Source organism: Podarcis muralis, chromosome 15, assembly GCF_964188315.1.
Source record: "Podarcis muralis chromosome 15, rPodMur119.hap1.1, whole genome shotgun sequence".
Taxonomy (NCBI): domain Eukaryota; kingdom Metazoa; phylum Chordata; class Lepidosauria; order Squamata; family Lacertidae; genus Podarcis; species Podarcis muralis.
Window position 1 is genome coordinate 33,745,909 of NC_135669.1, and position 27,770 is coordinate 33,773,678.

Consider the following 27,770-nt stretch of genomic DNA (forward strand, 5'->3'; position numbering starts at 1 on the left):
TGCTCTTGTGTTCGAATCCTGCTTCTGGGCTTCCCACAGGCATCTGGTTGGCCTCTGTGAGAACAGGATGCTGGACTAGGACATTGGCCTGATCCAGCATAACTTGTCTTACTTTTTTTGCATTTTTTTTGGGGGGGGGAATATTTTATTAGTTGAATATGAGAACAACATATAATCAAATACAAGCAATAAAATACAGTTTTCCCCTAACCCCCCCCCAAAAAAAAACAGTCCCAACTACGTCCAGGTAATTACATTAGTAATATAATCAAATGAAAATTTATTTCTACAGTTGCTGGTTTAAAAAATATCATTCCACATGCTCCCATGTGTCTTAGGTGGTTTAAATGCATGTTCTTTCTTTGATGCATATGTAATAAAGGAGGAAAAGTTATGTAGTTTCTCACGTTGTTTTCTTTCACGTACCCTTTCCCTTAACTTTTCCATCAAAATTAATTCCCAGACATAAGCATACCAAACTTAATATAGGTTCACATTTTTGGTTTTTTGCATTCTTACAAGGAAGAGTTGGTGTGATGAATATATTTGATTGAAAAGTAGCTTTTTAATTTTTTTTTTAAAAAACAACACCTTTAATTGTCTTATGCTACTGCAAGGCTAAGCGCATTGATGCATGCTTAAGTCCTGTCGAAACAAATGGAATATAAGAGTTTATTCTGGGTTGAATTCCAGGTTAGGACAGCGGCTTTACGTAGACAGAAAACTGGCATTCGGCTTCCTAAATTACGAATCCATCAGTGAAGATGAAGGCTGCTTTTATTTTGTCCACATATCAAAGAAAAAGATGGATTTTCATAGACACATATCAACACAGGCATTTTTTTATTTAAAAAAGGGTTGAAATTTTGACGAAACATCAGGAAAAACTCCCTGCTGTCACAAGCTGTTGGCAGTGGGACAAACCCCCTTGGAAGGAGATTTGTTAGAAGTTTTAAAGCAGGGGTTTTAAAATGGGCCCTTCTCAGGGATGCCAAAGCAGCAAATGTCCTGCACTGGCAGGGGGTGGACTAGATGGCATCTGAGGGCCTTTTCAGCTTTATGGCTCCATCTACAGTATACATTTAAAGCAGGTTCATTTATTGTTTGGGGAACTTCAAATTACCAGGTTTTTTGTCTGTAAGATGCCCCATGTCTAAAACGCCCCCTATTTTGGGGGACTCAGATTTAAGAAAATGGGGAAATGTATCCATGTATAAGACGCCCCCTAATTTTTGACATTAATTTTAAGGGGGAAAAACTAGTCTTATATGCGAAAAAACACGGTAGGTGGCGTTTGAAAACCGGATCAAATTTCTCTGCCACCTCTGGTCGCACCACGGAGGTGGACTCCCAATCGAAAAAAGGAGTGTCTTAAATTAATCTTGCACACATTTCTCTCTCTCCTTGCCTTACAAGGTCAAGTGGTTTCCTGCTGTCGTGTGGGAGAAGAGACCTGGCTCTTCTCTGCAAATGTGCAACCTTCTCGAGAGGGGGAAGCTCAGAGCTTTTGTGGCTGGCTTTACGAGTGGCTTTCGTTTGCAGGAAATGACCATGCAGAGTGAAGTTCCTCATAATGAAGGAGGTCGGAATTGGCTTCATATCCTGCCCGTCCTTTGATTAGCAGAGTTGGTCCAGGGCCATGAATGAGCTGGTGGCCCCGGGACTGCCACCTCAGTCTCCCATAGCCTTGAAGGGTTATGGAGTCATTGAATTCGGCGAAGGCGACCAGGGAGCGAGGAGTCCCCCGGCCAGAAGGTCTTACATCGCCATTGCAGTGCTGTGCTACCTTAACCTGGTGAATTACATGGACTGGTTTCTTGTCCCAGGTAAGATGACTCCCCTCTTTCTGGGGTCCATTCCCTGAAAGATAACCGTGTTAATACTGCTTTTCAAGAGGTCTGGAGAGTGGCAACATGAGAACGGGGCCTTCTTTGCAGTGGCTCCCCGTCTGTGGAATGCTGTCCCCAGTGAAGCTCACCTGGCGCCTTCATTATACACCTTTAGGTGCCAGGCAAAAACGTTCCTTTTTAACCAGGCCTTTGGTTGATCTTATTGACATCCAACACATTTTTAGAATATGGCTTTTTTTGGGGGTGTTGTTGTTACTGGTTTACTGCTTTTGGTTTGATTTTATATGTTGTGGTCTTGTTGTGAACCTCCCTGAGACCTCCAGATATAGGGTGATGTATAAGTTATAATAATAATAATAATAATAATAATAATAATAATAATAATAATTATTATTATTATTTAACAGCACTATTTTTTAACAGACTCCAGACCCTCCAAGTGTCCTTATTTTCCAGGGACAGTCCTGGATTTACAGAAGCTGTCCCAGTTTCTGAATTGATCCCAGAATGTCCCGCTTTTCCTTAGGACATCCCTATTTTCATTGGATAAATGTTGGAGGGTATGGAGTTATACAACCGCCTGAGCCAAGGAGATTAGGAACTATACAACCTTTGGAAGAATATCTGTGTAGTTTTATTATGCTTTTACCTATTTTGGAAGCCGCCCAGAGTGGCTGGGGCAACCCAGGCTGATGGGCAGGGTATAGATAATAAAATGATGCTGCTGATGGTGATGATGATGGACTAGGATGTTCCTATTTTCGTCAGAGAAACGTTGGAGGGTATCAGACTCCCCCACAAGGAAATGTGACAGCGTATTGGACTATTTAGTTTAGAGAGAAGGCAAGCGAGAGGCAACATGATAGACGTTTAGATAATTATGCCTGTCATGGAGAGAGTGGAAAGAGGAAGGTTTTTCTCCCTTACACGATACACATGGGAACTTGTGGGCGTCCAACGAAGCTGAATGTTGAAAGAAAGCACTTCTTCATGTGGTGAGGGCCACCAACCTGGTGGCTTTAAAAGAGGATTAATGGAGGATAAGACGTCAATGAGCCACAATGGCTCTGCTCCCACAGCTGGAGGCAGCCATGCTTTTCAATACACAGGAGTGGAGAGGGCTCTTGTGCTCAAATCCTGCTTGTGGGTTTTCCACAGGAATCTGGTTGGCCACAGGGAGAACAGGATGCTGGTCTTAATAATAATAATAATAATAATAATAATAATAATATTTATTTATACCCCACCCTCCCCGGCTCAGATAGGGAAAAACAAAACAAAAACCAATTTAAAATACAGGTTAAAATGCAATTAAAAATGCGGCCTCATTTTAAAAGTAGCCCATAGATCAAAACTCTAAGGGGAGGGAAACATAATGGTTCAGACTGAGTCCAAACCAAAGCCCAGGCGGAACAGCTCTGTCTTGCAGGCCCTGCGGAAAGATGTCAAGTCCCGCAGGGCCCTAGTCTCTTGTGACAGAGCGTTCCACCAAGTCGGGGCCAGTACTGAAAAGGCCCTGGCCCTAGTTGAGACGAGTAGTACAACGAGTAGTAAAGGCAGCTTTGCATAACCTGAGCTGCTAGATCAAAGCAGCACACCTTTGCTAAACCTCTGCTTCCCCTTCCCACAAGCTGGGGCAAGGGGATGGAGCCTAATCATAGGAGCAGACTTGGATTTTACCCAGCCATGGGAGAACTTAGGCCAATCTAACCTAACTCAAAGGATAAAATGCAGGGTGGGTGACCATGCTTGCTCTCTTGGAGACAGGGTAGCATAACAAACAAACATTAAGAAGTCAAAATTAATCCTATCGCTGTAACATTGTGGTTGTAATGGATTTTTGCTGTGTTACAGGGGTGCTTCAACATGTACAGACCTACTTCAAACTACGAGACAGCAGCGCAGGCTTGTTACACACAGGTAAAACCACGTTAATACAATGGTATTCTCTTTTGTTGCTTTCAGCATGTGTATGATCATAATTGGGACTCGGGTGGCGCTGTGGGTTAAACCACAGAGCCTCGGACTTGCCAATCAGAAGGTCAGTGGTTCGAATCCCCGTGACAGGGTGAGCTCCCGTTGCTCGGTCCCTGCTCCTGCCAACCTAGCAGTTTGAAAACATAATGTACAAGTAGATAAATAGGTACCGCTCTGGCGGGAAGGTAACCGTTATTTCCGTGTGCTGCTCTGGTTCGCCAGAAGCGGCTTAGTCATGCTGGCCACATGACCCGGAAGCTGTATGCCAGCTCCCTCGGCCAATAAAGCAAGATGAGCACTGTAACCCCAGAGTCGGTCACGACTGGACCTAATGGTCAGGGGTCCCTTTACCTTTTTATGATCATAATCAATTATCTCTCCCCCCCGATCACTACTGCTTTTGCCTTGCATTTGCCTTGCATTGAAATGAATGGGGCAGAGCGATATAATTAATTATGTAAATTACGCGAGTTGCATAATTTCACCACAGCGGACGGTGAGACAAATGGCGTCATTTTTGTCAGATGGCGAACTGCAGCAGAAAGGAAACAGCACTGTGTGCAATGAATACAGGATGGGGTGGGTGGATGTAATGATGTCTTGTTACATTACTGCAAGGGCGAGGAGAGACTCCCGTTTCAGTCCCTGGGGAGCAACTGCCAACCATTGCAGACAGTACAGAGATAGATGGACCAATGTTCTGACTCTGCGTAAGGCAGCCTTCTAGAAAGAAATTCAAAATAGCGTTCTAAGAATACTGGAATTTTGTGCTATGCAAAAACCATACAAAATAAAATCTGCCTGTCGGTTAACATTTCTCAGGAAGCTGGATTTCGCACCCAACACCACATCCTGTGTTTTATTCTCTGCCCTCCCTGTGAAATTGTGGCATTTTGACAGACCTGTGCAGGCAACCTTCCCAAGTGACCGGTCTGTTATAACACATCCTCTCATGTTCCCTTAGCCTTCTGGTCTCTGTTTCTTAAAAATAAAATAAAGGTCTGCTTCACATTCAAATAAATAAAGACATTACTGTATATAGAAAACTAGCCTGCCAAAAATGAAGCCAAGACTGTCCTGACAAGCTAGTTCTCTTCAGTGCAGGGACTTTAATAATAATAATCATCATCATTCAATCAATCAAATAAGGTATCTGAGGAGGTTAAGTTACAGTTTTGCTGCAGCTTTGTGAAAGCGAAGCCAAAAATTGCTTTCAAAATGGATTTTATGTGTGTGTGAATCTGGAACTGTGTGTGAAAAAATAATAGAAATAATAATACAATGAGTCTAATCGGAAGTCAAATGTGTTTATTTTTATTTTTTTCCTTTCTTCTAATTCTTTCTTTAAATCTCTCCCCCCCTTTCTTCTTTTTCTTTCTACCTTCTTCTTCTTCTTTTTGTCCTTTTCTTTTTGATCTGCTAAGAAAGAGATAAAGAGATAAAAGTTAAATATGAAAATTTGAGCAAGCTAAAGTGATGTTCTGTAATTTTTCAACTACTGTTAAAGATGGTCAATTGTAATGAACTGATGTAATAATAATAATAATAATAATAATTTATTATTTATACCCCGCCCATCTGGCTGGGTTTCCCCAGCCACTCTGGGCGGCTTCCAACTGAATATTAAAAACAGTACAGCATCAAACATTAAAAACTTCCCTAAAGAGGGCTGCCTTCAGATGCCTTCTAAAAGTAAAATAGTTGTTTATTGCTTTGACATCTGCTGGGAGGGCGTTCCACAGGGCAGGAGCCACTACCGAGAAGGCCCTCTGCCTGGTTCCCTGTAACCTTACTTCTCGCAATGAGGGAACCGCCAGAAGGCCCTCGGCGCTGGATCTCAGTGTCCGGGCTGAACGATGGGGGTGGAGACGCTCCTTCAGATATACTGGACCGAGGCCGTTTAGGGCTTTAAAGGTCAGCACCAACACTTTGAATTGTGCTCGGAAACGTACTGGGAGCCAATGCAGATCTCTCAGAACTGGTGTTATGTGGTCCCGGCGGCCACTCCCAGTCACCAGTCTAGCGGCCGCATTCTGGATTAATTGCAGTTTCCGGGTCACCTTCAAAGGTAGCCCCACGTAGAGCGCGTTGCAGTAGTCCAAGCGGGAGATAACTAGAGCATGCACCACTCTGGCAAGACAGTCTGCGGGCAGGTAGGGTCTTAGCCTGCGTACCAGGTGGAGCTGGTAGACAGCTGCCCTGGACACAGAATTAACCTGTGCCTCCATGGACAGCTGTGAGTCCAAAATGACTCCCAGGCTGCGCACCTGGTCCTTCAGGGGCACAGTTACCCCATTCAGGACCAGGGAATCCCCCACACCTGCCCACACCTGTAGTAGTTATTGTGGATTTTTTTGTTGTTGTTGAATCTTAAATCAAATATTAAAAACACACACACAAAAATGGATTTTGTGTGTGTGTGAGTAGGTCTTGCCTGTGGCAAGGGTTGTCCATATTCTATCGTAGGGCTTAAAAAATGAGAGGGGGTTCCCCTGCTGTGTTTCAAACCACAGGGAGCACCTCTGTTTTGGGCCAGTTCAAGGTTAGTGAGACATAACTTCAGCTATGCTTGTTTTTCTATATACTTGGTTGTTTTACAGTGGTGCCTCGCAAGACGAAATTAATCCATTCCGCGAGTCTCTTCGTCTTGCGGTTTTTTCGTCTTGCGAAGCACAGCTATTAGCGGCTTAACGGCTTAGCGGCTTTAAGAAAAAGGAAACAAACTCGCAAGACATTTCGTCTTGCAAAGCAAGCCTATAGGGAAATTCGTCTTGCGGAACGACTCAAAAAACGGAAAACCCTTTCGTCTAGCAAGTTTTTCGTCTTGCGAGGCATTCATCTTGCGGGGCACCACTGTATTTCTAAAAGTGCGTTCCACCAATTAATCTGGAGCAGAACTTCGAACCAGCCTGTAATTTCCTGGATTCTGCCCTCCCACACAGATTTCTTTTTAAAAATTGGTGTTAGACTGGCTGTTTTCCAGCCCCCTGGTGTGGAGGCCACGCTTAGGGACAAGTTATCTGCTTTTTGTTAGAAGATCAGCACATCCACGTGGGAGTTCTTCAGAACTCTCAAGTTCATGCCGTTCAAACCTGGCTCGCTTATAATTTGTTGTTGTTGTTGTTGTTATACCACCCTTTATCAAGAGATCCCAGGGCGGTGTACAACATTCAGAGCACATTTACAGAGCACAACCATAAAATAATTTTTAAAAAGCATAATAATAAAATAATCATAATAACAGTCCCTCCCACAGCTTTAACAAGGGCATGGATTATTTAACATCCAAAGGCCTGGGTAAAGAGGAATGCTTTTTCCTGGTGCCTAAAGACATGTAATGTTGGTGCCAGGTGAGCCTTCCTGGGGAAAATACTCCACAAATGGGGAGCCACCACCGAAAAGGCTCGTTCTGGTGTTGCCCCCCTCTGGACCTCTCACGGAGGAGGCACACAAAGAAGGGCCTCTGTTGATGATTAAAGGTTGAGGATTGGTTCCTATGTGGAGAGGCGTCCTTGAGGTATTGATGTCCTGAGCCATGTAATAAAGCCTACATTTCCTCACCTCTATTTGCCTCGTTTCTTCAGCCCCTCTGTGTGAAAAAGTCCAGTTTAGGCCCAGGCATCTGCCCTACCCTGAATTCTGTGGCCATCATGTCTGACTTGGGAGTTTCAAGGAGGAATGGCCACCATGAGGAAACAGGGTACTAGGCTAGATTGGCCTTCAGTCAGATCCGGCAGTGGGCTTTTATGTTTTTAATCTAAACAAAGATTCTTAAAATATGCTTCTGTTTTTCTAAATTCATCTTGAATATAGCCAAGAGTGACACCCACACTCTGGGTAGACCCAAGTTCAAATCCCATGGAGTTTACTGGGAGACCCTAGGCCAGTCAGTCTCAGCCTAGCCTACCTCACAGGGTTGTAATGAGGATAAAATGTGTGTGCTTATGGCAAATCTTAGATCTTTGGTAGAAGGATGGTGAAGTGGGAAAACTTAACAGATGGGGTAGGCACAGGGATAGCTCAGTCAGTAGAGCATGAGACTCTTAATCTGGGGGCCATGGGTTCGAGCCCCCATCGGGCAAAAGATTGCAGCAAGTTTGACCCTTGTGGCCCCTTCCAGCTCTTAAGATTCTAGGAATTGAAGAAAAGTGAAATAATGTGATAAATGCACTGAAATGGAAGCCCCGGTGAACTCCCACACAGCTGTCAACATTCATCACTCCTCTTGCTTCTTTCCACAACAGTTTTTATTATCTGTTTCTTGGTGGCGGCCCCTCTTTTTGGATATCTCGGTGACAGATACAACCGCAAAATCATCCTGAGTGCTGGGGTAATCCTCTGGTCAGGCGTTACTCTTGCCAGCTCATTCATCCCAGAATGGGTAAGTGACAATTATTTGGGGGGGGTGTGTGTGTTGTTGTTTTTTTTGGGGGTGGTGGTGTCTGCATGAATAGATGTTCCATTTTGGGAATGGTACACCTCCTAGTGGCGTTCGAACATTCAGCAAATCCAAAGCTGGTTCAATGAGCTGAGGCTCAACTATTACAAATATGAAAGGGGGGTGGGGGGAAGGAAACATATTTTAAAAATTAGCTAATGTCCCCCCCCCCCCAAGAAAAATAGGTGCCAGAATTCACTGTGAAGTTGTTACAATAAGTCACCAGGCAACTTAGGGCAGCCCTGAACAGATGCCAGTTTGATAACAGCCCCATTTACTGATTGTGGAGGTGCAAAAAACTACAGCTGGACTCATAGGTCTTTTAAAAAAGTGTAGACTTGCACATGCTAGCCAACTTCTGTTTTGACTTGAAATGTACATTTTGGGCTTCTCAGAAGTACATAAAGGCAAGAAGGCAGTGAGGGGAGCGCCGGCTCACAATGATGCCCACCTGAGAGGTGATGGAACTGCACTCCTGCATGCTCCGGCTGGGGGAAAAAACACTGGCTAGGAGAATAACTCAATTTTACCTAGGCTGCCCAATTTAGAACGGAGGGAACTGCCCAGAGAAACTCTGAGTGATATTCTGGGCAATAAAGGTGCAAGCTTTATGTTATACAGTGCTACCTCGGGTTACATACGCTTCAGGTTACATACGCTTCAGGTTACAGACTCCGCTAACCCAGAAACATAGCTGTCAAGCATCCCTTATTTGGTGGGACAGTCCCTTATCCCAGCGCCATGTCCCGCTGCTGTCCCTTATTGATGATGTCCCTTAAATTTCCCGGGTTTCAAAGGAAGCAGCTCCTCTCCCTGTGTCCTTTTCAATATCTTGCATGTCTCCTCCCCTTCCTCAAGATGCCCTGGCTGTTCTTCATTTCGCGGGGACTGGTGGGTGCTGGCACCGCCAGTTACTCCACTATCGCGCCCACCATCATTGCTGACATGTTTGAGAAAGACCGCAGGACGTGCATGCTCTCGCTCTTCTATATCTTCATACCGGTTGGAAGGTAGATGTCTGTTCTCCAAGACAAGTTGGGAAGGATCTGGGGTTATGGGGCAGCACGGAAGTGGGGAAGGGGAGAAGCGGGGGGGGGGGGGAATGTTCTGGTTGGAGCCTCTTCATTTTCCGTTTAGCAAGGGTGGGGCTGTTGAAGAGAGCCATCTGTCTATCCACTCCATCCTTGCATTTATGATGTTCAAACTGAAAGGGCTAATCATTTTGTACCCAAAAACACCTAGGAGGAATTACCAGCAAGATTCAGGGAACTCAAGACATGCAGAACTGCAAAAACATATTTATGGGAAGAAAGGCAGTGTGAGAAACTGTGATATGAAAGCGAGGAGCTAAATGGCACCTTAAACCTAGGTTATGGGTGCAACAATGGAATGTCTAGGTGCGCTTTTTATAACAAGAATACAAAGCTGAAAATGAATGAACTGCAGCTAAAATATTATGTTCATTTTTCACATGGTCTAGTCCTTCCCTTGCCCACCCCCCTAATATTATTAAAAGGGTCTCTTATCCAGTCTTAAGAGAGTAACTGGAAGTGGGGAGGCAGAAAAAGGTCCTCCTTTCCTTCCACTCTGCAGTTTTAATCTGAAATTTTAGGCACAGTACTGCACCCAGAGCTCAGAAACTTCTTGCGCTGATGAAATTCCCTGTTGCAAAATGCGCCTAGAACAATGGGAGTTTCGAAAATTGAAGAAAGGTCTAGAGGAGCAGTGAGGGAGAACCTCTCAAACAGCCCCATGAGAACTGAATGTGCTCACTAGTCACAAAATGCTGACTGTTTTGGGGTGTTGTTGTTTTTTTGAGAGGGGACACAGAAAACCAGGTTGGGTGGAATGGGAATTCGGAACAGCAGCAGTCCCCACTGCAACACTTTGTTACACGTCCCACTTACTAAATTGATATCCCTCTTTCCTTTCCTCACGGAACTCCATGTGTCATACATGCAGGTTACCTAGGTGACCTTTCATCCATGCACTGGCCAAACCTGGAACTGCTTAACTTCAGCAAGACAGCTGCATCCAAGGCCACGTTCTAGACTCTTGCCTGTCCTGATTGTTGTTTGAAGAGGGTCAGTCATTGGCCACAATTGGAAGCCATGTTTTATTGAACTGCAGAGACTCTAAACTTTTTAAACTGGAGAGGCTAAGAAGTGAACACCAAAGCTCCAACATGAAAATAGGGACGTCCTATTCCATCATCAGGACGCGGGTGGCACTGTGGGTTAAACCACAGAGTTTAGGACTTGCCGATCAGAAGGTCGGCGGTTCGAATCCCTGCAACGGGGTGAGCTCCCGTTGCTCGGTTCCTTCTCCTGCCAACCTAGCAGTTCGAAAGCACGTCAAAGTGCAAGTAGATAAATAGGTACCGCTCCGGCGGGAAGGTAAACGGCATTTCCATGCGCTGCTCTGGTTTGCCAGAAGCGGCTTAGTCATGCTGGCCACATGACCCAGAAGCTGTACGCCGGCTCCCTCGGCCAATAAAGCGAGATGAGCGCCGCAACCCCAGAGTCGGCCACGACTGGACCTAATGGTCAGGGGTCCCTTTACCTTTTATTCCATTATCATAAACATCACCATCATTTTATTATTTATACCCCGCCTCTCTGGCTGAGTTGCCTCAGCCACTCTGGGCGGCTTCCATCATATATTAAAACACAAAGGAACATTAAACATTTAAAAAACTTCCCTATAGAGGGCTGCCTTCAGATGTCTTCTGAAGGTTTTATAGTTCCTTATCTCCTTGGCTCAAGGGTTGCGTAACTCCAAACCCCCCAACATTTCTCCGCTGAAAATAGAGACATCCTAAGGAAAAGCGTCACATTCCAGGGTCAAATCAGAAACCGGGGTGGCTTCTATAAATCCGGGACTGTCCCTGGAAAATAGGGAAATAGGGAAATTTGGAAGGTCTGGACCACTGGCATGGGAGGTGTGCACCCTAATTCTGAGCTGTAGCCCCTCCCCTGAAGAGCTTCTGTCTAGGCTGGTGACCTGGCAACCAAACTGGTGCTCAGTCTGTCCCCTAGACATGCTCGGTGGTTTGAAGCAGTCAGATAAAAACAGTGCGTTTCCTTTCTCTTGCAGTGGGCTCGGTTACATCATGTCATCTGGAATGGCGATGGCTACTGGCTACTGGAACTGGGGGTTCAGGGTGAGTCTTTTCTGGATGGACCCCCCCTTTGGGGGGCAAAATGGCAGGGTTCTTCCACTCTGCACTTTATCAAGGGAGTTTCATTCAGCTGAACAAATCCGACCGCTGGCCTCAGCCCACCGTCAGCCTGTCTTGTGAAGAGGCAGAAACTGTTTGAAACTGAAGAGAGTGGCTTGAGATCTGCAGTGCTAAAACAAAGGGCCTGCTTTGAAAAATGATGGGCAAGAGCTTATAGGAACTCCATCTTTTCTGCCATTATTATTATTATTTATACACCGCCCTATACCCAGAGGTCTCAGGGCGGTTCGCAGAATAAAATCGAATATAAAACCACAAAATGCATAATCAAAACAAAATCAACAACCCAATAACCCTTCCCCCAATAACTAATTGATCATCAGAATGTTGCCACTTTAATCATGGTCTTTGTTGAAAGCCCTTTTCCTGCAACATCAGCAACTGTTCTTTTCTCTGTAGGTCACCCCTTGTATGGGAGCTGTAGGCTTGGCTTTCCTCATTTTCTTGGTTCCTGAATCATCCCGGCGTGGAGCTACGGAGCCCGCAGCTGACAAGGTCAGAGGGGATTCAACTTGGCTCAAGGACATTTCATCGCTTTGCAAAAAGTAAATATCATTATTATTATTTGAATTTTCAGTGCCTGTGTGGAATGCCAACCCTTTGCTTGAAAGTGCAGCTTTTAGCCTTAGGTAGTATAATATGCATATATAAATTCTATCGGCCATCTGACACTGTGTCCCTGATGAAGACCAGGATGAAGTCCCCGAAACCTTATATACTTTGACAAATCTGTGCATCTTGAAGGTGCTGCAAGTTGAGCTGGATCCAGTAGAGGGCGATGTTGACTTGGAGAAATCTTCTCTAGGCATCCTTTGAACATTTCATGCTCAGGGCCAAGTCAGGTAGCGAACATTGTCTGCTCTGGAAGGTAGAAGACCCTTGGGTGGTTAATACTGTGTCCCCTACTTGGCTAGCATGCAAAATGCTTGTTTATGGTGTAGGCACTGAAATTCCAGGCTTGTGAAACACTTGCCACCCTCCCTGCTAACATCTTGTCATTTCTGTAGGTTGCAGTTGGCTTTCAGCAACGTCGAAAGGCACTCTAAAAATTAAAAATCACCTGATTACCCAGAATGCTCTGGTGAACATGCTGGCTAGCCCCCAGAGCTACCAAACATCACCTTGTCATCCTTCTCCTTAATTAAAAGATGCATAGAGTATACTGTCAGCCATCCGGGTACTCTACAGCAGGTGGAGGGGGGGGTGTTTTTCAGCCCAGGGGCCACATCACTTCGCAAGCAGCCTTCTGGGGGCCGCATGCCGATGGTAGGCAGAGCCAAAGGCAAGAGTGGGTGGAGCCAGAGGCCAAAGTTCAACACAGTGCAACACAGCGGCCGCTGGTAGGACAGAAGGCAGGAAGCCCACCAGTAGGTGGCGCCAGAGCCCATGACAAACAAAGCCAGCTAGTTCTAGTTTTACCCCATCCTCCTCCCTGCTGAGTTCTAGAAGGGGCAACACTGAAGTGGAGGAGGAGGAAGGTGGTAGCCTGGGCCTACTTCCTGGGCAGGTTATAAGGAAGAAGGCAGGCAGGTTAGGGGCTGACTGAGGGCAGATGGAGGTTGGTGGGGCAGCCTCCACTGGAACAACAGGTGTGACCCTTGCCTTTTGACAGTCAGCTGTATTCCAGCCATGTAAAGGCCAGGGGTATCGACACATAGATCACAGAATTGTAGAGTTGGAAGGGACCACATGGTTCATCTCGCCCAGTCCCCTGCAACGCAGGAATATTTTGGCCAATGTTGGGGTGGAACCCACGACCCTGAGATCAAAAGTCTCATGCTCTGCCAACTGAGCTATCTGTGCATCTCTCCATTCACCCAGACGAGCAAAGGCTGTTACAGTGGTACCTCGGGTTACATATGCTTCAGGTTACAGACTCCACTAACCCAGAAATAGTACCTCGGGTTAAGAACTTTGCTTCAGGATGAGAACAGAAATCGTGCTCCGGCGGCACGGCGGCAGCAGGAGGCCCCATTAGCTAAAGTGGTCTTCAGGTTAAGTACAGTTTCAGGTTAAGAACGGACCTCTGGAACGAATTAAGTACTTAACCTGAGGTACCACTGTATCACAGTCAGCCAGAAGCACTCCAGGAAATTGTGGAACGCGGCAAGCCAAGGCTGTGGCCCAGGGAGGGGAGGTACAGTATGGCCTGATGAAATCTTGAGGGCCTGACAGAAAGGCCTCAAGGGCCGCATTTGCCCCCCAGGCCTGAGGTTTTCCCTCCCCCTGATTTGGAGAGCAATAACAAGCCAAAACCCAAAACACCAAGGAAACTATTTAAATATGTTTCTTATTCCACCCCACCCCCTGTCAGCTGGAGTTTCTTGTGGTCCTCGCTGGGGGTGACAGCCATGTCCTTCATCGTCGGAGCTCTGGGGTTCTGGATGCCGGTGTTCCTTTCCAGAGCTCAGCTCATCCATGACACTGTCCCTCCCTGCCAACAGGAAGGGTCGTGTGACACCTCCAACAGGTGAGACAAGCTTCCTTCGGGAGAAGCAAACAGAGGGCATGGGGAACGCTCCATAGGAGAGATTATCTGAATATTTTTTATTTACTGTATTTTTAAAGAAATGTGACAACAGGAGGCTGTGGCAGAGATGGAGCATTGCAGAAACATCACACCTGTTTGATTTGTGAACCACCCTGAGATCTATGGGTATAGGGTAGTAGGCAAATTTAATAATGAAAATAAGTAATTTCTGCCTGCCACAGCATGGCCAAAGCGCAAAGATACAGTCATGTAATAATAATGATAATAAAACAGCCAATCGACAGAGCCAATGTTTATAAGGTTATATAACCTGCTGTGGTCTTAAAAAAACACACACAAATTTTTTCCTGTCCTCCAGCCAGATATTTGGAGGAATAACTATTGCAACTGGCATCTTTGGAGTCATTGCTGGAGCAGAAGCCGCCAGAAGATTCAAGAAGACCAACGCAATGGCTGACCCTCTGATCTGTGCTGTGGGCTTGCTGACGTCATCTCCATCCATGTATCTGGCGATCATGCTGGCTCAGGAGAGCATTATAGCTACATATGTAAGTATGTGGCAAGAGGGGTTTTGCCTTAGCGGCTGGCTTCTCTTCAAAGACAACCTTGCCTGTGGGAGAACTGGGCGTTCATGGCAGAGATACTGGCTTGGAAAGGTCTCTAGTCCTCAAGATGGCAAGACTGAAATATTGTAGGAACCGAGACGAACCTTTCTGAATTTCACATATGTGGGCAGGCAAAATCACCATGGAAGCCTGGATTGGGTGCCAGGGGCCTCTAGCATACTCATCAATATACCCTATCTAGAATCTAATTTTTTGGCCATTGCACTGGGTAAATCTGCACCCTGAAAGTTAGCTGCTTTTTGCTTTAAGCAGTCACTTGGGCACTTCCTTGTTCACAAGCTCCTGCCAGCCAGTTTATGAGCAAATCTATATCCTTCTGCTTGCTCTTGCTGGCAAAAATGAAGGATCTTCCCATGTTCCTAATTTCTCTCAGCTGAAACCCAACATTGGTAACACCGTCCTCAGCTCATTGGTGGGAAGGTGGGGTCGTGTAAGGGTTGCTGGTACCTAAAACATGAACCGTTAAAAGGATGGAGAGTAGTATTTGGCCTCTATTTGATCTTTCTGTGTGTGCATTTGCAAATCTCCAGTGCCCTGCCAACTCATGACGTTCTCTCTACCTCTCTTCCTCTCTGTGTGCTTTTTCCCTATTTCAGATTTTTATTGCCCTTGGAGAATTTCTTTTATCCTTAAACTGGGCCATTGTGACTGACATACTGCTGGTGAGTTCAGCTGTCTTTTTCTGTCATATTGATTTTGCTGATAACCTGATACACCTATTCTTAGATCTCTGCTCTCTCTTTCTCTCTCTGTTTTCTACCTTCACATCCCTTCAGGTCCATAGCCAGAAACGTAGCGGAGACAAGAGTCACACGGCGGGTGGGGTGGGGTGGGGGGTAAGCGGGGCATTTTAAGTTAATGTGAAATGAGTTAACATGCAATCCCATGAATATTATCCTGCTGGCACGTCCTTCCGTGTTGAGTGGGGCTTGCTCCCAGGAAAGTGTGTACTGGATTGCAGCCAAAGAGGATGTCTTCAGCTAGAGGACTGTCCTTGCAGACTGGGATGTGTGACCACCCTCCTTGCACACCATCCAGAAGTGGTCTCTCTCTTTCAGACATTTGCAGTGCAAAGCCAGGCACACCCAGGAAATTGTGTAGTTAGTCTCTGTGGTAGGGCTGGCATATCTGCTAGCAACCCAGGTACCAGCAGTATGTTGCTAGGAAGGCAAGGCCCATGTTAGAAGCACTGATATGGCAACCACAGCCTGCTTCCTTATGTAGGTGTTACAGCTTGGCTGGATGCAGAGGAAACATTGGAGGACCGGCTGGGGAACCCCCAAGGGAAGAAGGCTCAGAACTCGGGGACTGGTGGTGGTCAGAGGGAGAAGGAGGGAGGAGGTGTTGGAAACTGAAGAGGCAACAGGGCTGAGTGAGCAGGAAGAGTCTGTGGCAGAGAGAAGTCCGGAATCAGAGGCAGTAGCTGAAGCAGAAGAGAGAGGCCAAGAGGAGTCAGGTTGGTGCAGAGTCGCAGGTGGCTCCCCCTCCTGCTGTGACAGGCTCCCCTCCTGCCCCCCTGTTTCACAGAAGCAGAAGAGGCATGAAAAGGGTGGAGGAGAGGTTGGCTTCATGGAGGCACAGTCTCCGATTGCTTGGGGGAAAGCCCTGGAAAGGAGAGGACCTAGGCAGCTATGTGGAGGTGAGGACCTTCAGTCTCAACAACTGCTTCACAGGGGCAAGACCTGCTGGAGATGAGTTGCTGTGCTCATTAGGGCTGACACTCCTGCATCAATTGTGTTTTTTGCTGATAAAGAGTTAACCCCGACTTGCACAGTGTGATTTACTGCTGGCTCGCTCAAGCACATCTAGCTGGTCTTTCCTACTTCCTACTTACCTTGACCATTGGGTCTTTTCCCTTTGACTTTTCAGTATGTCGTGAAACCAACATGCCAATCCACTGCACTATCTGTACAGATTTTTGTTAGTCATTTGTTTGGTGATGCTGGAAGCCCCTATCTCATTGGAATCGTAAGTTATATGGGCAGCTTTAGAGGTGGGGGTGGGCTGAATTCCCCCCCCCCCCACCCTTGGTGGGAAATGGTACAAAGTGATCTCATTTTACAAGCGCATAGAAATTCTTTGCACTGTGAGTGAATAGGTGCACTGTGAGTGAATAGCTTGGGGCTTCATTTCATGGCAGGTTGAAGCAGGTTCTTGACCCTGGCGATGTTCAAATGGACCAGAGGCAGAAGGCACAATCCGAGACAGGCAGGAAATCAGGCAACAGATAAGGGAACCAACCTAGGACTAGAGGCAGATAGGCAGTCGAAAGATGGTCAGCTGGTCAGGTAGAGAGCTAAGTGGATGAAGACCAAAGGATCAGATGTAGGAAAGCCATCAGAGGTCCAAGACCACCTGCACCACTGCTAATATATTAGCCAATTTACTCAGACTACTAAGAAACAAAGTGAGTTTTACACAGCCAGCCAGGCTCCTGTTGGTCCCTCAAGAACCAAATGGTCTTGAATAGGGTTACGGGGAGAAATTCAATACCGTTTGCGTTTAAAGGAAACCTCCCTAATTTGCACTTTCGAAAACAATTCTTCTACGCTTCAAAATTAGAAATTCTCCTTTAAACAAGCATCCCCCACAAAAATACTTAGGCTAGACTTAATTTTGCAAATCAGTTCTCTGGCCAATTAATGGGCCTATAATGAGGTTGAGTGTGCATAAAAACACACATATTTTTGAAGATAGCAGACAAATATGCATTACATTAGAGAAAATACTCTGCGAAAATGTGCGTCTTAGGCAAAATTGCACAGAAGCATATGTATATTAGCAAAAATCTGTGCTAAAATGTTAATGAATTTTCATGAGGACTTTCTTATAAAATAAATTTGCAAAGTGGAAATGTGGAGAACTGACCTTAGGACAGAAAAAAATGAGAGAAAATGACATATTTACCCATTTCCTAGATGTGGAAGAACTTAAGTCCCAGCTTTGGCCACCGGAGGGCTGGCACCAGTCAGGCCGTCAAACGCATCAGTTTATGCATCCCAGAGTTTTTGCTTCATCTGTGTTAGGGCCCAGGAAGCTTCAGGGAAGGCTGAGGTCAAGTCCAAAAGCAACCAGAGAAAACAACACAGTCAGACTGAACGGGGTTCAAATCCCCCACTTGGCCCTGAAGCTCACTGGGTGAGCTGGCAGGGGGTCAGTCACTGCCTCTTGACCTAGCCTTCCCTGCCAGGGTTGCTGTGGGGATTAAATGGGGCGTGGGAGAACCATGGGTGCCACCTTGAGCTCCTTAGAGGAAGAGGGTGGGGCATAAATGCAAGAAGCAGAGTAAAAAAACACGTTCCCCCTCCAGATCTCCAGTGAAATCCAGAAGCGACAGGCAGGGGCTTCTTCCTACCTCGCGTCCTTCCGGAGCCTGCAGTACAGCTTTGTCGTATGCTGCTTTGTCGGTGCTCTTGGGGGAGGCTGCTTCCTCCTGACCGCCCTCCGGATCAAAGAAGATCGGCTGGAAGCCGCACCTCCACCCCCACCGCCAGTCAAAGGTAACTCTGACCCTTGGGCTCAGCGCATCTGTACTGCGAGCATCGCCCTGGCTTTGGACATCATTTTTTGCCAGTCCAACCTTTCCAGCTCAACCGTTGAGTCATAGAATTGTAGAGTTGGAAGGGACCTCAAATGCCATCCAGTCCAACCCCCTGCAATGTGGGGATCTCAGCTAAGGCATCCATGACTGGTGGCCACCCAACCTCTGCTTAAACACCTGCAAGGAAGGAGAGTCTACAACCTCCCGGGACAGGGGCGGAGGAAGCGGGGTGCAGTGGGTGCAGACAGCCCCAGGCGTCACAACTGGGAGTGTGTGTGACAAAATGCTGGGCAGCACTCACCGCGGGGCCTGCAGTGTGCCCGAGCCATGCGTCTCTCCTGGGAGAGATGCGGTGGCTTGGGTATACACAGGCTTCACGCTGCCCAAATGGTCCACCCGCTGCCTCCCCACCCCCAGCTGCAGGGCGGCTGAGTGGGAGGAGGCAGGCAGACTCCGGAGGCCCCGTGGTGCACCCTGCCCATATGGGCGGCTCGCCCTGCCCTTGCCCTGCCTCTATGTGTGGTGTAGTGGTTAAGAGCAATAGACTTGTAATCTGGTGAACCGGGTTCGCGTCTCTGCTCCTCCACATGCAGCTGCTGGGTGACCTTGGGCTAGTCACACTTCTCTGAAGTCTCTCAGCCCCACACACCTCACAGAGTGTTTGTTGTGGGGGAGGAAGGGAAAGGAGAATGTTAGCCGCTTTGAGACTCCTTCAGGTAGTGATAAGGCAGGATATCAAATCCAAACTCCTCTTCTACTCTTCTTCATCCTGGGCACGCCGCCCCAGGCTTCCTCCGCCGCTCTCCCAGGCCAGACCGTTCCACTGTTAAACAGCTCTGACTGTCAGAAAGTTCTTCCTGATGTTAAATCAGCATTTCCTTCCTTGTAGCTGGAAGCCATTGGTTCGAGGCCTACCCTCCAGAGAAGGAGAAAACAAGCTTGCTCCATCCTCCATGTGATACCCCTTGAGATATTTGAAGGTGTCTATTGTATCTTCTCTCAGTCTTCTCGTTTCCAGCCTAAATATACCCAACTCCTACCATGGGAACTGTAGTTCGCCGAACATTATTAAATGGTCTTGTCCAGGGGTCAGCTAACTTTTTCAGCAGGGGGCCAGTCCACTGGGGAGCCGGGCCATATTTTGGGAAAATAATAATGAACAAATTCCTATGCTCCACAAATAACCCAGAGATGCATTTTAAATAAGAGCACACATTCTACTCATGTAAAAACATGCTGATTCCCGGACCATTTGCAGGCCAGATTGAGAAGGCGATTGGGCCGCATCCGGCCCCCGGGCCTTAGTTTGCCTACCCATGGTCTTGTCATTTGAGGTTGCCCATCTGCTTTGCACCTCTGTCGTTCCTGTGGCTCATAGGAGGAAAGCCTGAGAATTTCTAATAAATATAAGTCCAGCGTTATGTGGTTTCAAGTTCCCTGTGGGTCTGATGGTGCAGATTAGGGCAAAAGATGTAGAGGAAAGGATTTGGACGACTGCTTTAAGCTACACCTGTCCCAGTCTCCTGCCCAAGAATGCTGGCAAGTGCCCTTTCTTGCATGTCAAGTAAAGGTAAAGGGTAAAGGGACCCCTGACCATTAGGTCCAGTCGTGGCTGACTCTGGGGTTGCAGCGCTCATCTCGCTGAGGGAGCCGGTGTACAGCTTCCAGGTCATGTGGCCAGCATGACTAAGTCACTTCTGGAGAACCAGAGCGGCACATGGAAACGCCGTTTACCTTCCCACTGGAGCGGTACCTATTTATCTACTTGCACTTTGATGTGCTTTCCAACTGCTAGGTTGGCAGGAGCAGGGACCGTGCAACGGGAGCTCACTCCATCGCAGGGATTCGAACTGCCGACCTTCTGATCGGCAAGTTCTAGACTCTGTGGTTTAACCCACAGCGCCACCCGCGTCCCATGTCAAGCTACTTTATTCCAGCGCAGGCTCAGCAACGAGTGAAGAGCAGGAAAAAGCCCAGAGATGCAGCAAGGATCAAAGCACGAGGAGAGGAGCTTCAAGGTTCAGGGACAAGGCCAGGGATACAGATCAGAAGATGGGAGCTGAGACTGCACAGGAGTGTGAAGTTGTTCCGAGAATCAGCCCTCCCTGCCCATCATGCTTTTAAACAGAGATTGTCTGACTACTCAAATGCATGCATGCCCTACAGACAACCCCTGACCTGTGTGTTGAATAAAGAGGTTTCGAGGAGAGAGTTTCACTGTCGCATAGCATAGTTAGCACAATGGTGATTGCTACCAAGCACATTAAAACTTGGTTGGCTTCACATCTGCCCTCACCCACCTTTAAACAAGCATTCCCCACTTCCTGGTGCAACTGGACTTCTCTGCGACCCATCCCCTCTGCAGGGAGGTGGGACCGATTCGGATGGTCCGCCCCCGCCACTTAATGGATCCAAATGGTTTCCAGAGAGTGGTAGGGGATGCTTTATCCCATGTTGATGGCCTTTCAGCTGATTCCCTGGTGGTCCGCTGGAATGTGGAGTTAACCAGGGCTATTGACTGTTTGGCTCCGAAGCGCCCTCTCCGATTGCATGGAGCCCGGACAGCCCCATGGTTTTCCACGGATCTGAGGGCAATGAAACAATCGTTGAGACGGCTAGAGCGCCGGTGGCGGAGAACTCATTCCGAATCTGACCGGACACAGGTTAGAGCTCAACGTCGAGCCTACCAAGTGGCGATAGCGACGGCGAAGAAGAATTTCTTCACCGCCTCTATTGCATCTGCAGAAAACAGCAGCAGGAGACTTTTTCAGGTGGTTCACAATTTAGCGGAACCACCTGTAACATCGGGGCCCAGTACGGGCCACATGTTCTCCTGCAATGATTTTGCAAAGTTTTTTGCAGATAAAATCGCTCAGATTCGGGAAGAAGTAGACTCCACCGTGGGAGCAGGGCCGGGGCGGGAGAGTGCTAGAGTTCTGTCTAGTCAAGTTGAGTGGGATCAATTCCAATCTGTTACCTCCGAGGATGTGGACAGGCTGCTTGGACGAGTGAAACCAACCACCTGTCTCCTGGATCCTTGCCCATCCTGGCTTATAAAAGCTAGCCGGGAAGGACTGGGCAATGGGCTTCGTGGGGTGGTGAATGCTTCCCTCCGTGAGGGAGCCTTCCCAGACCCGCTGAAAGAGGCGGTTATTAAACCGCTTCTTAAAAAACCATCTTTAGATGCGGCCACGATGGCCAACTATCGCCCAGTCTCAAATCTTCCATTCCTGGGCAAGGTGATTGAGCGAGCGGTTGCCGAACAACTCCAGGCACGCCTGGAAGAAGCGGACCATTTGGATCCCTTCCAGTCGGGATTCAGGCCTCATCATGGGACTGAAACTGCCTTGGTCGCACTGGTTGATGATCTCCGGCGGGCTAGGGACAAAGGTGAGAGCTGTTTCCTAGTTCTGCTGGATCTCTCAGCGGCGTTTGATACCATCGACCATAGCATCCTTCTGGACCGTCTTGAGGGGCTGGGAGCTGGGGGCACTGTTATACAGTGGTTCCGCTCCTTCCTCCTGGGCCGTGTTCAGAAAGTGGTGGTGGGGGATGAGTGTTCAGACCCCTGGGCTCTCACTTGTGGGGTGCCTCAGGGTTCTGTCCTCTCCCCCATGCTTTTCAACATTTACATGCAGCCGCTGGGAGAGATCATCAGGAGGTTTGGGCTGGGTGTTCATCAGTATGTGGATGATACCCAGCTCTACCTCTCTTTTAAATCAGAACCAGTGAAGGCGGTGAAGGTCCTGTGTGAGTGTCTGGAGGTGGTTGGAGGATGGATGGCGGCTAACAGATTGAGGTTGAATCCTGACAAGACAGAAGTACTGTTTTTGGGGGACAGGAGGCGGGCAGGTGTGGAGGATTCCCTGGTCCTGAATGGGGTAACTGTGCCCCTGAAGGACCAGGTGCGCAGCCTGGGAGTCATTTTGGACTCACAGCTGTCCATGGAGGCACAGGTCAAATCCGTGTCCAGGGCAGCTGTTTACCAGCTCCATCTGGTACGTAGGCTGAGACCCTATCTGCCTGCGGACTGTCTCGCCAGAGTGGTACATGCTCTGGTTATCTCCCGCTTGGACTACTGCAATGCGCTCTACGTGGGGCTACCTTCGAAGGTGACTCGGAAACTACAACTAATCCAGAATGCGGCAGCTAGACTGGTGACTGGGAGCGGCCGCCGAGACCATATAACACCGGTCTTGAAAGACTTGCATTGGCTCCCAGTACGTTTCCGAGCACAATTCAAAGTGTTGGTGCTGACCTTTAAAGCCCTAAACGGCCTCGGTCCAGTATACCTGAAGGAGCGTCTCCACCCCCATCATTCTGCCCGGACGCTGAGGTCCAGCGCCGAGGGCCTTCTGGCGGTTCCCTCATTGCGAGAAGCAAAGCTACAGGGAACCAGGCAGAGGGCCTTCTCGGTAGTGGCGCCCACCCTGTGGAACGCCCTTCCAGCAGATGTCAAAGTGATAAATAACTACCTGACATTCAAGAGACATCTTAAGGCAGCCCTGTTCAGGGAAGTTTTTAACATGTGATATTTTATTGTATTTTTGGTTTTTATGGAAGCCGCCCAGAGTGGCTGGGGAGGCCCAGCCAGATGGGCGGGGTATAAATAATAAATTATTATTATTATTATTATTATAAAACTACTTAGGCTAGAATAAATCACAGACACCTAGCTTTGCAAATAAGCGAATATTTTACTCGCAGAGTTTCCAGCAACTGAGTCTCCATTTGCTGGCAGTAATATAAAGAAGAAAAAGGTTCCCAGACGTTCATGCTCCTTCTTGGGGGCTGGGTTTACTCCTGACTCTTGATGCGCTGCTGTTGTCTCAGAGACAAGGTCTGACGCTGCTCCCCCATGGGTAGCTAAGTCTGTGCCACCTCCTCTCCTCAGGTGGAAAAATGGCCTCCCCAGGCATATGAAGGCCCCATCTCCTCACCCTGAGCCAAGTAAGGGGGCAGCTGCGAGACTTCCAGAGCAAGAGTCTCAACAGAGGGTACTGGCTCTGAGTTGGGGAGCTTGAGTGGGAGGGCCCTGCTCCATGGCCTCTTCATCCATCCTTGTTGTCCTCTGTTGTACACAGATTCATGGAAGATAAAGCTGTCACAGCCTACTAAACCTGAGGGCTATGTTCAGCTTCCATGAGAGGCTCCAGGTTGCGAGGGAGTTTGCGGGGGTGTGTGTGTGACACTGCATGTGAAGTCATGTGTGCAACGTCAGGACATTGGGAGGAGCCAGGGAGCGGAGCCAAGCCCAGCAGTGGCATAGCTGTCAACTGTCCCTTATTTGGCGGGAAAGTCCCTTATCCCAGCGCTGTGTCCCGCTGCTGTCCCTTATTGATGATGTCCCTTAAATTTCCCGGGTTTCAAAGGAAGCAGCTCCTCTCCCTCCCTCCCTGCCGGCCAGGGAGGGAGGCTCCAACTGTGTTGCTTGGCTGCGTTGCTCACCCAATAAGGAGTCTAAGAACGACTGGGGGGGTGGAGCTTGCATGCCTTGTGCCGATCAAATTGGCCGCGTTGCCTGGGGACTCGCCTTTGCTCAGTGCTTCCCAGCGGAGAGGTGACGGTGGTTTTCCTTGCTGCATCCCCTTTGCCGAGTTACTGCGCTGTGGGAACCACCACTTGAGGCTTCGTTTGGCTGCTGGCTGGGCTTTCTGCCTTTGGCTCGGAGGGGCTCAGAAGTTGAACATACCTGTGCTCTGAAAATCCCTTATTTTGGCTGCTGATCCCTTATTTTCGAGGCTGCTGGTCCTTTATTTTCAAATCTGTAAGTTGACAGCTATGCTGCAGCAGTGGCACAGCTTCAATGGCTGCAGGCTCCTCCTCCTGCCACTGCCACCTGCCACTCAGCACTCGGCTTCGCAATTGGCCTCCTCCGTCCCCTGATTTTTTTGACATTGGGGGGCCTCAGCCCCCTCCCAAATATATTGGGGAACCCCAGCTGGGCTCGGCCCCTAGCAGTTGGCGTCGTGACCTCCAAGGTAGTATGCTTCTGTATACCAGTCGTTAGAAACCACAGAAGGGGAGAGTGCTCTTGTGTTTGAATCCTGATTGCGGGCTTCTCACAGGCATGTGGTTGGCCACTGTAGGGATCGGATGCTGGACTAGGTTGGCCACTGGCCTGATCCAGCAGGGGTCTCCTTACATTCTTCTAGAAGATATGAGCAGAGCAGCCCCTTTGCAGCAGAAGTAACAGGAGATAATATTAGCTTTCTCGCTAGGAGATGCTAATTTGACAACCGCAGCGTGAACGAAACCCATCAGCTTTTGGCGCTCTCCTTATCAAGCAGTTTCGGGAATCCCCAGGAGGACATTCTCCTCTCTAAAACTCCCGCTGAAAAGTGTGTTCGGAATATATCGAAAGCATTCCAGGAAAGGAGCTAAATAAGTCTTTTCAGGAAAGCTTCCAAAGAGAATAGGTTTTAAAGCAAGAATGAGGAACCTGGTGCCCTCCAAGATGCTGAACCCCATAAGCCCATACCCTCCAACAGTTCTCTGATGATAATAGGGACATCCTATTCCATAATACTAATACTAATAATAATTTTATCATTTATACCTCACCCATCTTACAGGGTTGCCCCAGCCACTCTGAGCGGCTTCCAACTTAAAACATTTTTTTAAAAAGCTTCCCTAATACAGGGCTGCCTTCAGATATATTCTAAAAGTTGTATAGTTACTTAACTCCTTGGCTTGGGAGTCACATAACTCCATAACCTCCAACATTTATCTGATGAAAATAGGGGTGTCCTAAGGAAAAGCAGGACATTCTGTGGTAATAATAATAATAATAATAATAATAATAATAATAATAATAATAATAATAATTTATTACTTATACCCTGCCCATCTGGCTGAGTTTCCCCAGCCACTCTGGGCGGCTCCCAATCGAGTGTTAAAAACAATACAGCATTAAATATTAAAAACTTCCCTAAACAGGGCTGCCTTCAGATGTCTTTTAAAGATAGGATAGCTGCTTATTTCCTTCATATCTGAAGGGAGGGCGTTCCACAGGGTGGGTGTTCCCTGTAACCTCACTTCTCGCAATGAGGGAACCGCCAGAAGGCCCTCGGCACTGGATCTCAGTGTCCAGGCTGAATGATGGGGGTGGAGACGCTCCTTCAGGTATACAGGATCAAACCAGAAACTGGACGTATGTGAATCTGGGACTGTCCCTGGAAAATAGGGACACTTGGAGGCTTTTCAAGCCCCAGTCAGGATTGCCAGTGGCCAGGGAGGAAGATGGGAGAATGTGGGGTTGAAGGTGCCCCATCCCTGGCGGCGGCGGAAGCTGTGAGGGCACCTGGGGCGGCTGCCCAGGGGCGAGGCGAGCTACCCGGGGGGGGGGGCTCACTGTGGGGCCTCTGCAGTCTGCCTGCCTCCTCCCACTCAGCCACCCTACAGCTAGGGGGGGGGAGGAGGCAGCGGGCGGACCGTTTGGGCCTGCAGGTGCCCAAGCCACCGTGTCACTCCCAGGAGAGATGCGCGGTTCAGGTGCGCTGCAGGCTCGTGGTGAGTGCCGCCCAGCATTTTGTCACCCCCCTCAGTGGTGACACCGGGGCAGACAGCACCCACCACACACCCCTTCCTCCACCCCTGTTTTAAGAAACAGCAGCATAGACCTTTCTCAAAGTGATGCATTTCCTAACACGGGATCTTTTGGTTTTGCAGGCACAGAAAACGAGAGTTATGTCCGGCATGGAGGAGAAGTCCAAGGGGAGCTTCCTGTGTCATAGAGCTGCCTCCTGTCCTTCGCAAACACGCTCTCATCAGGGAAGGAGAGGCCTGAACGGTTATCAACACAACCTCCATCTGGTGAGGGGCGGGGGAAGCTTTTGGGACTGACTTTGGAGCGTGACATTCAAAGTGGGCTGCAAATCACATGGCCACCCGCCATCACTGTCTCCGAAGCTGCCAAGGAATCTGGTGGCTCCAGGAGCCAGGAACATAGCTGAGCTGTTCAAGTGACAACTTCCTCCAAAAAACATAACGAGTGGAAGTAAGACGTGCCAGCCTCCCGTCTAAATTTACTTGGTATATGGCAGCTCCTTCTTGGGGGTGGGAGTTGTGTTTCAGGAGCCAAGTGCATGCATTGCACAGAGAAGTTTCCAGATTCAACCCTGGGGGCTTTGAGTCAAACAGAGCTTGGGTACAAAGCCTGGGGCAGCCATTTGCCCAACACCTTGGAGAGATTAGCAAAGAACAGTAAGGATCCCTTCTAGCCACTTCCAGTAGAATTAATCTCCAACTTGAGAAACATATCAAGTGCCAAGCTAGACGAATCTTCGGTCCAACTTGTTGGTTTTCCTTTGGACTCTTCACATTCCATCGCTGCCCAAATTTGATATCGCGTCTCGGCTGCATTTACAACGTGACAAAACTATGACCTTTCCTCACTGCCCCTTTGGCAAAAACTCTTCTGTGTGCTCTGGTCCTATCTTGTATGGACTAGGGATGAATTGTGTCAGTTTTGGTTTCTTGTTTTTTCACCCTTAAGTCCAGTTCCTCACATTTCTGCATTAGTTTATTATTATTATTATTTTAAAAAGTCCCCGTGAAATTTTTCCAGCATTATAGTTTGCATTTCTCCGAATACATTCCTGCATGCAGATTTGACTGATCTAAACATTTTTTCAAGTAAGTTCCCCTTAACAGTTTTCCATGTTAATTTCATGAATCTATTCCAGGCATAGGTAAACTCGGCCCTCCAGACGTTTTTGGGACTACAGTTCCCATCATCCCTGACCATTGGTCCTGTTAGCTAGGGATGATGGGAGTTGTAGTCTCAAAATGTCTGGAGGGCCGAGTTTGCCTATGCCTGATCTACAGTGGTACCTCTACTTACGGACGTGATCCTTTCTGGGGTGCTGTTCACACCCTGAAAAGTCCATAAGTAGAGCTCCACCTCTGCGCAAGACGCGATAGATTGCTCCTGCGCATGCATGAAGCAGCGAACCCGGAAGTAAACACTTCCGGGTTTGCCGCGTTCATAACCAGAAAAAATGCAATGTGAAGCAAACACATGTTCCGGAGGCCCGTTCGCAACATGAAAAGCCCGCAACCTGAAGTGCCGTATCTGCGCAGGTGCACAGCACGATTTGGTGCTTGTGCGCATGCGCGAAGTGCAATTTAGCGCTACTGCGCATGTGTGAGTGGCGAAACCCAGAAGTAACCCTTTCTGGTACTTCCAGGTCACCGCAGGATGCAACCTGAAAAAACGTAATATGAAGCAAACGTAACATGAGATGTTACTGTAGTTCAATAAAGGGACTTGCTGTTATCGCTGTGTCTTGCCTTATGGGAACCCACCTTGTTCTTTAGGAACAAGGAAGCTGCCTTACACTGAGTAAGACCATTGGTTAATCCTGTCCTGAGTCCTGAGGCTCAAGAATGAAGCAGTTGTCCCACGAAGACCCTCTTTGTGAAAAAAGACTGGCTGTTTCCCCATGTTACCTTCTGCATTGCACTTACGCACAACATGAGGAAGGGACGTAAATTTCGATATCCGGCAGCACCTTTTCCTGAGAGCTCTCTTTAGCTGAGCAAAATGGGATCCTCAACCCACCCACCCACCTCATTTTTGCCTTTAATCTGCTTGCTTGTCTC

General features: G+C 48.0%; 1 protein-coding gene across 2 annotated transcripts; it reads left to right on the plus strand.

Annotated features, from left to right (window-relative positions):
* The first annotated feature begins 1,414 nt into the window (after nucleotides 1–1,414).
* SPNS3 (SPNS lysolipid transporter 3, sphingosine-1-phosphate (putative)) lies at nucleotides 1,415–27,444 on the plus strand. Of its 2 annotated transcripts, XM_077919452.1 has the most exons (13): nucleotides 1,415–1,826; nucleotides 3,705–3,770; nucleotides 8,072–8,208; nucleotides 9,124–9,275; nucleotides 11,362–11,428; nucleotides 11,906–12,051; nucleotides 13,821–13,976; nucleotides 14,356–14,545; nucleotides 15,220–15,285; nucleotides 16,493–16,591; nucleotides 17,934–18,123; nucleotides 19,054–19,144; nucleotides 25,836–27,444. In XM_077919452.1, the coding sequence occupies exons 1-12, from the start codon at nucleotides 1,640–1,642 to the stop codon at nucleotides 19,131–19,133; spliced, it is 1,536 nt and encodes a 511-aa protein (XP_077775578.1). In that variant the 5' UTR covers nucleotides 1,415–1,639; the 3' UTR covers nucleotides 19,134–19,144; nucleotides 25,836–27,444. The 2 variants fall into 2 exon arrangements, with proteins under 2 accessions (XP_077775578.1, XP_028572113.2); XM_028716280.2 differs by lacking the exon at nucleotides 19,054–19,144 and having other exon boundaries at nucleotides 1,417–1,826.
* The last annotated feature ends 326 nt before the right edge of the window (nucleotides 27,445–27,770 follow it).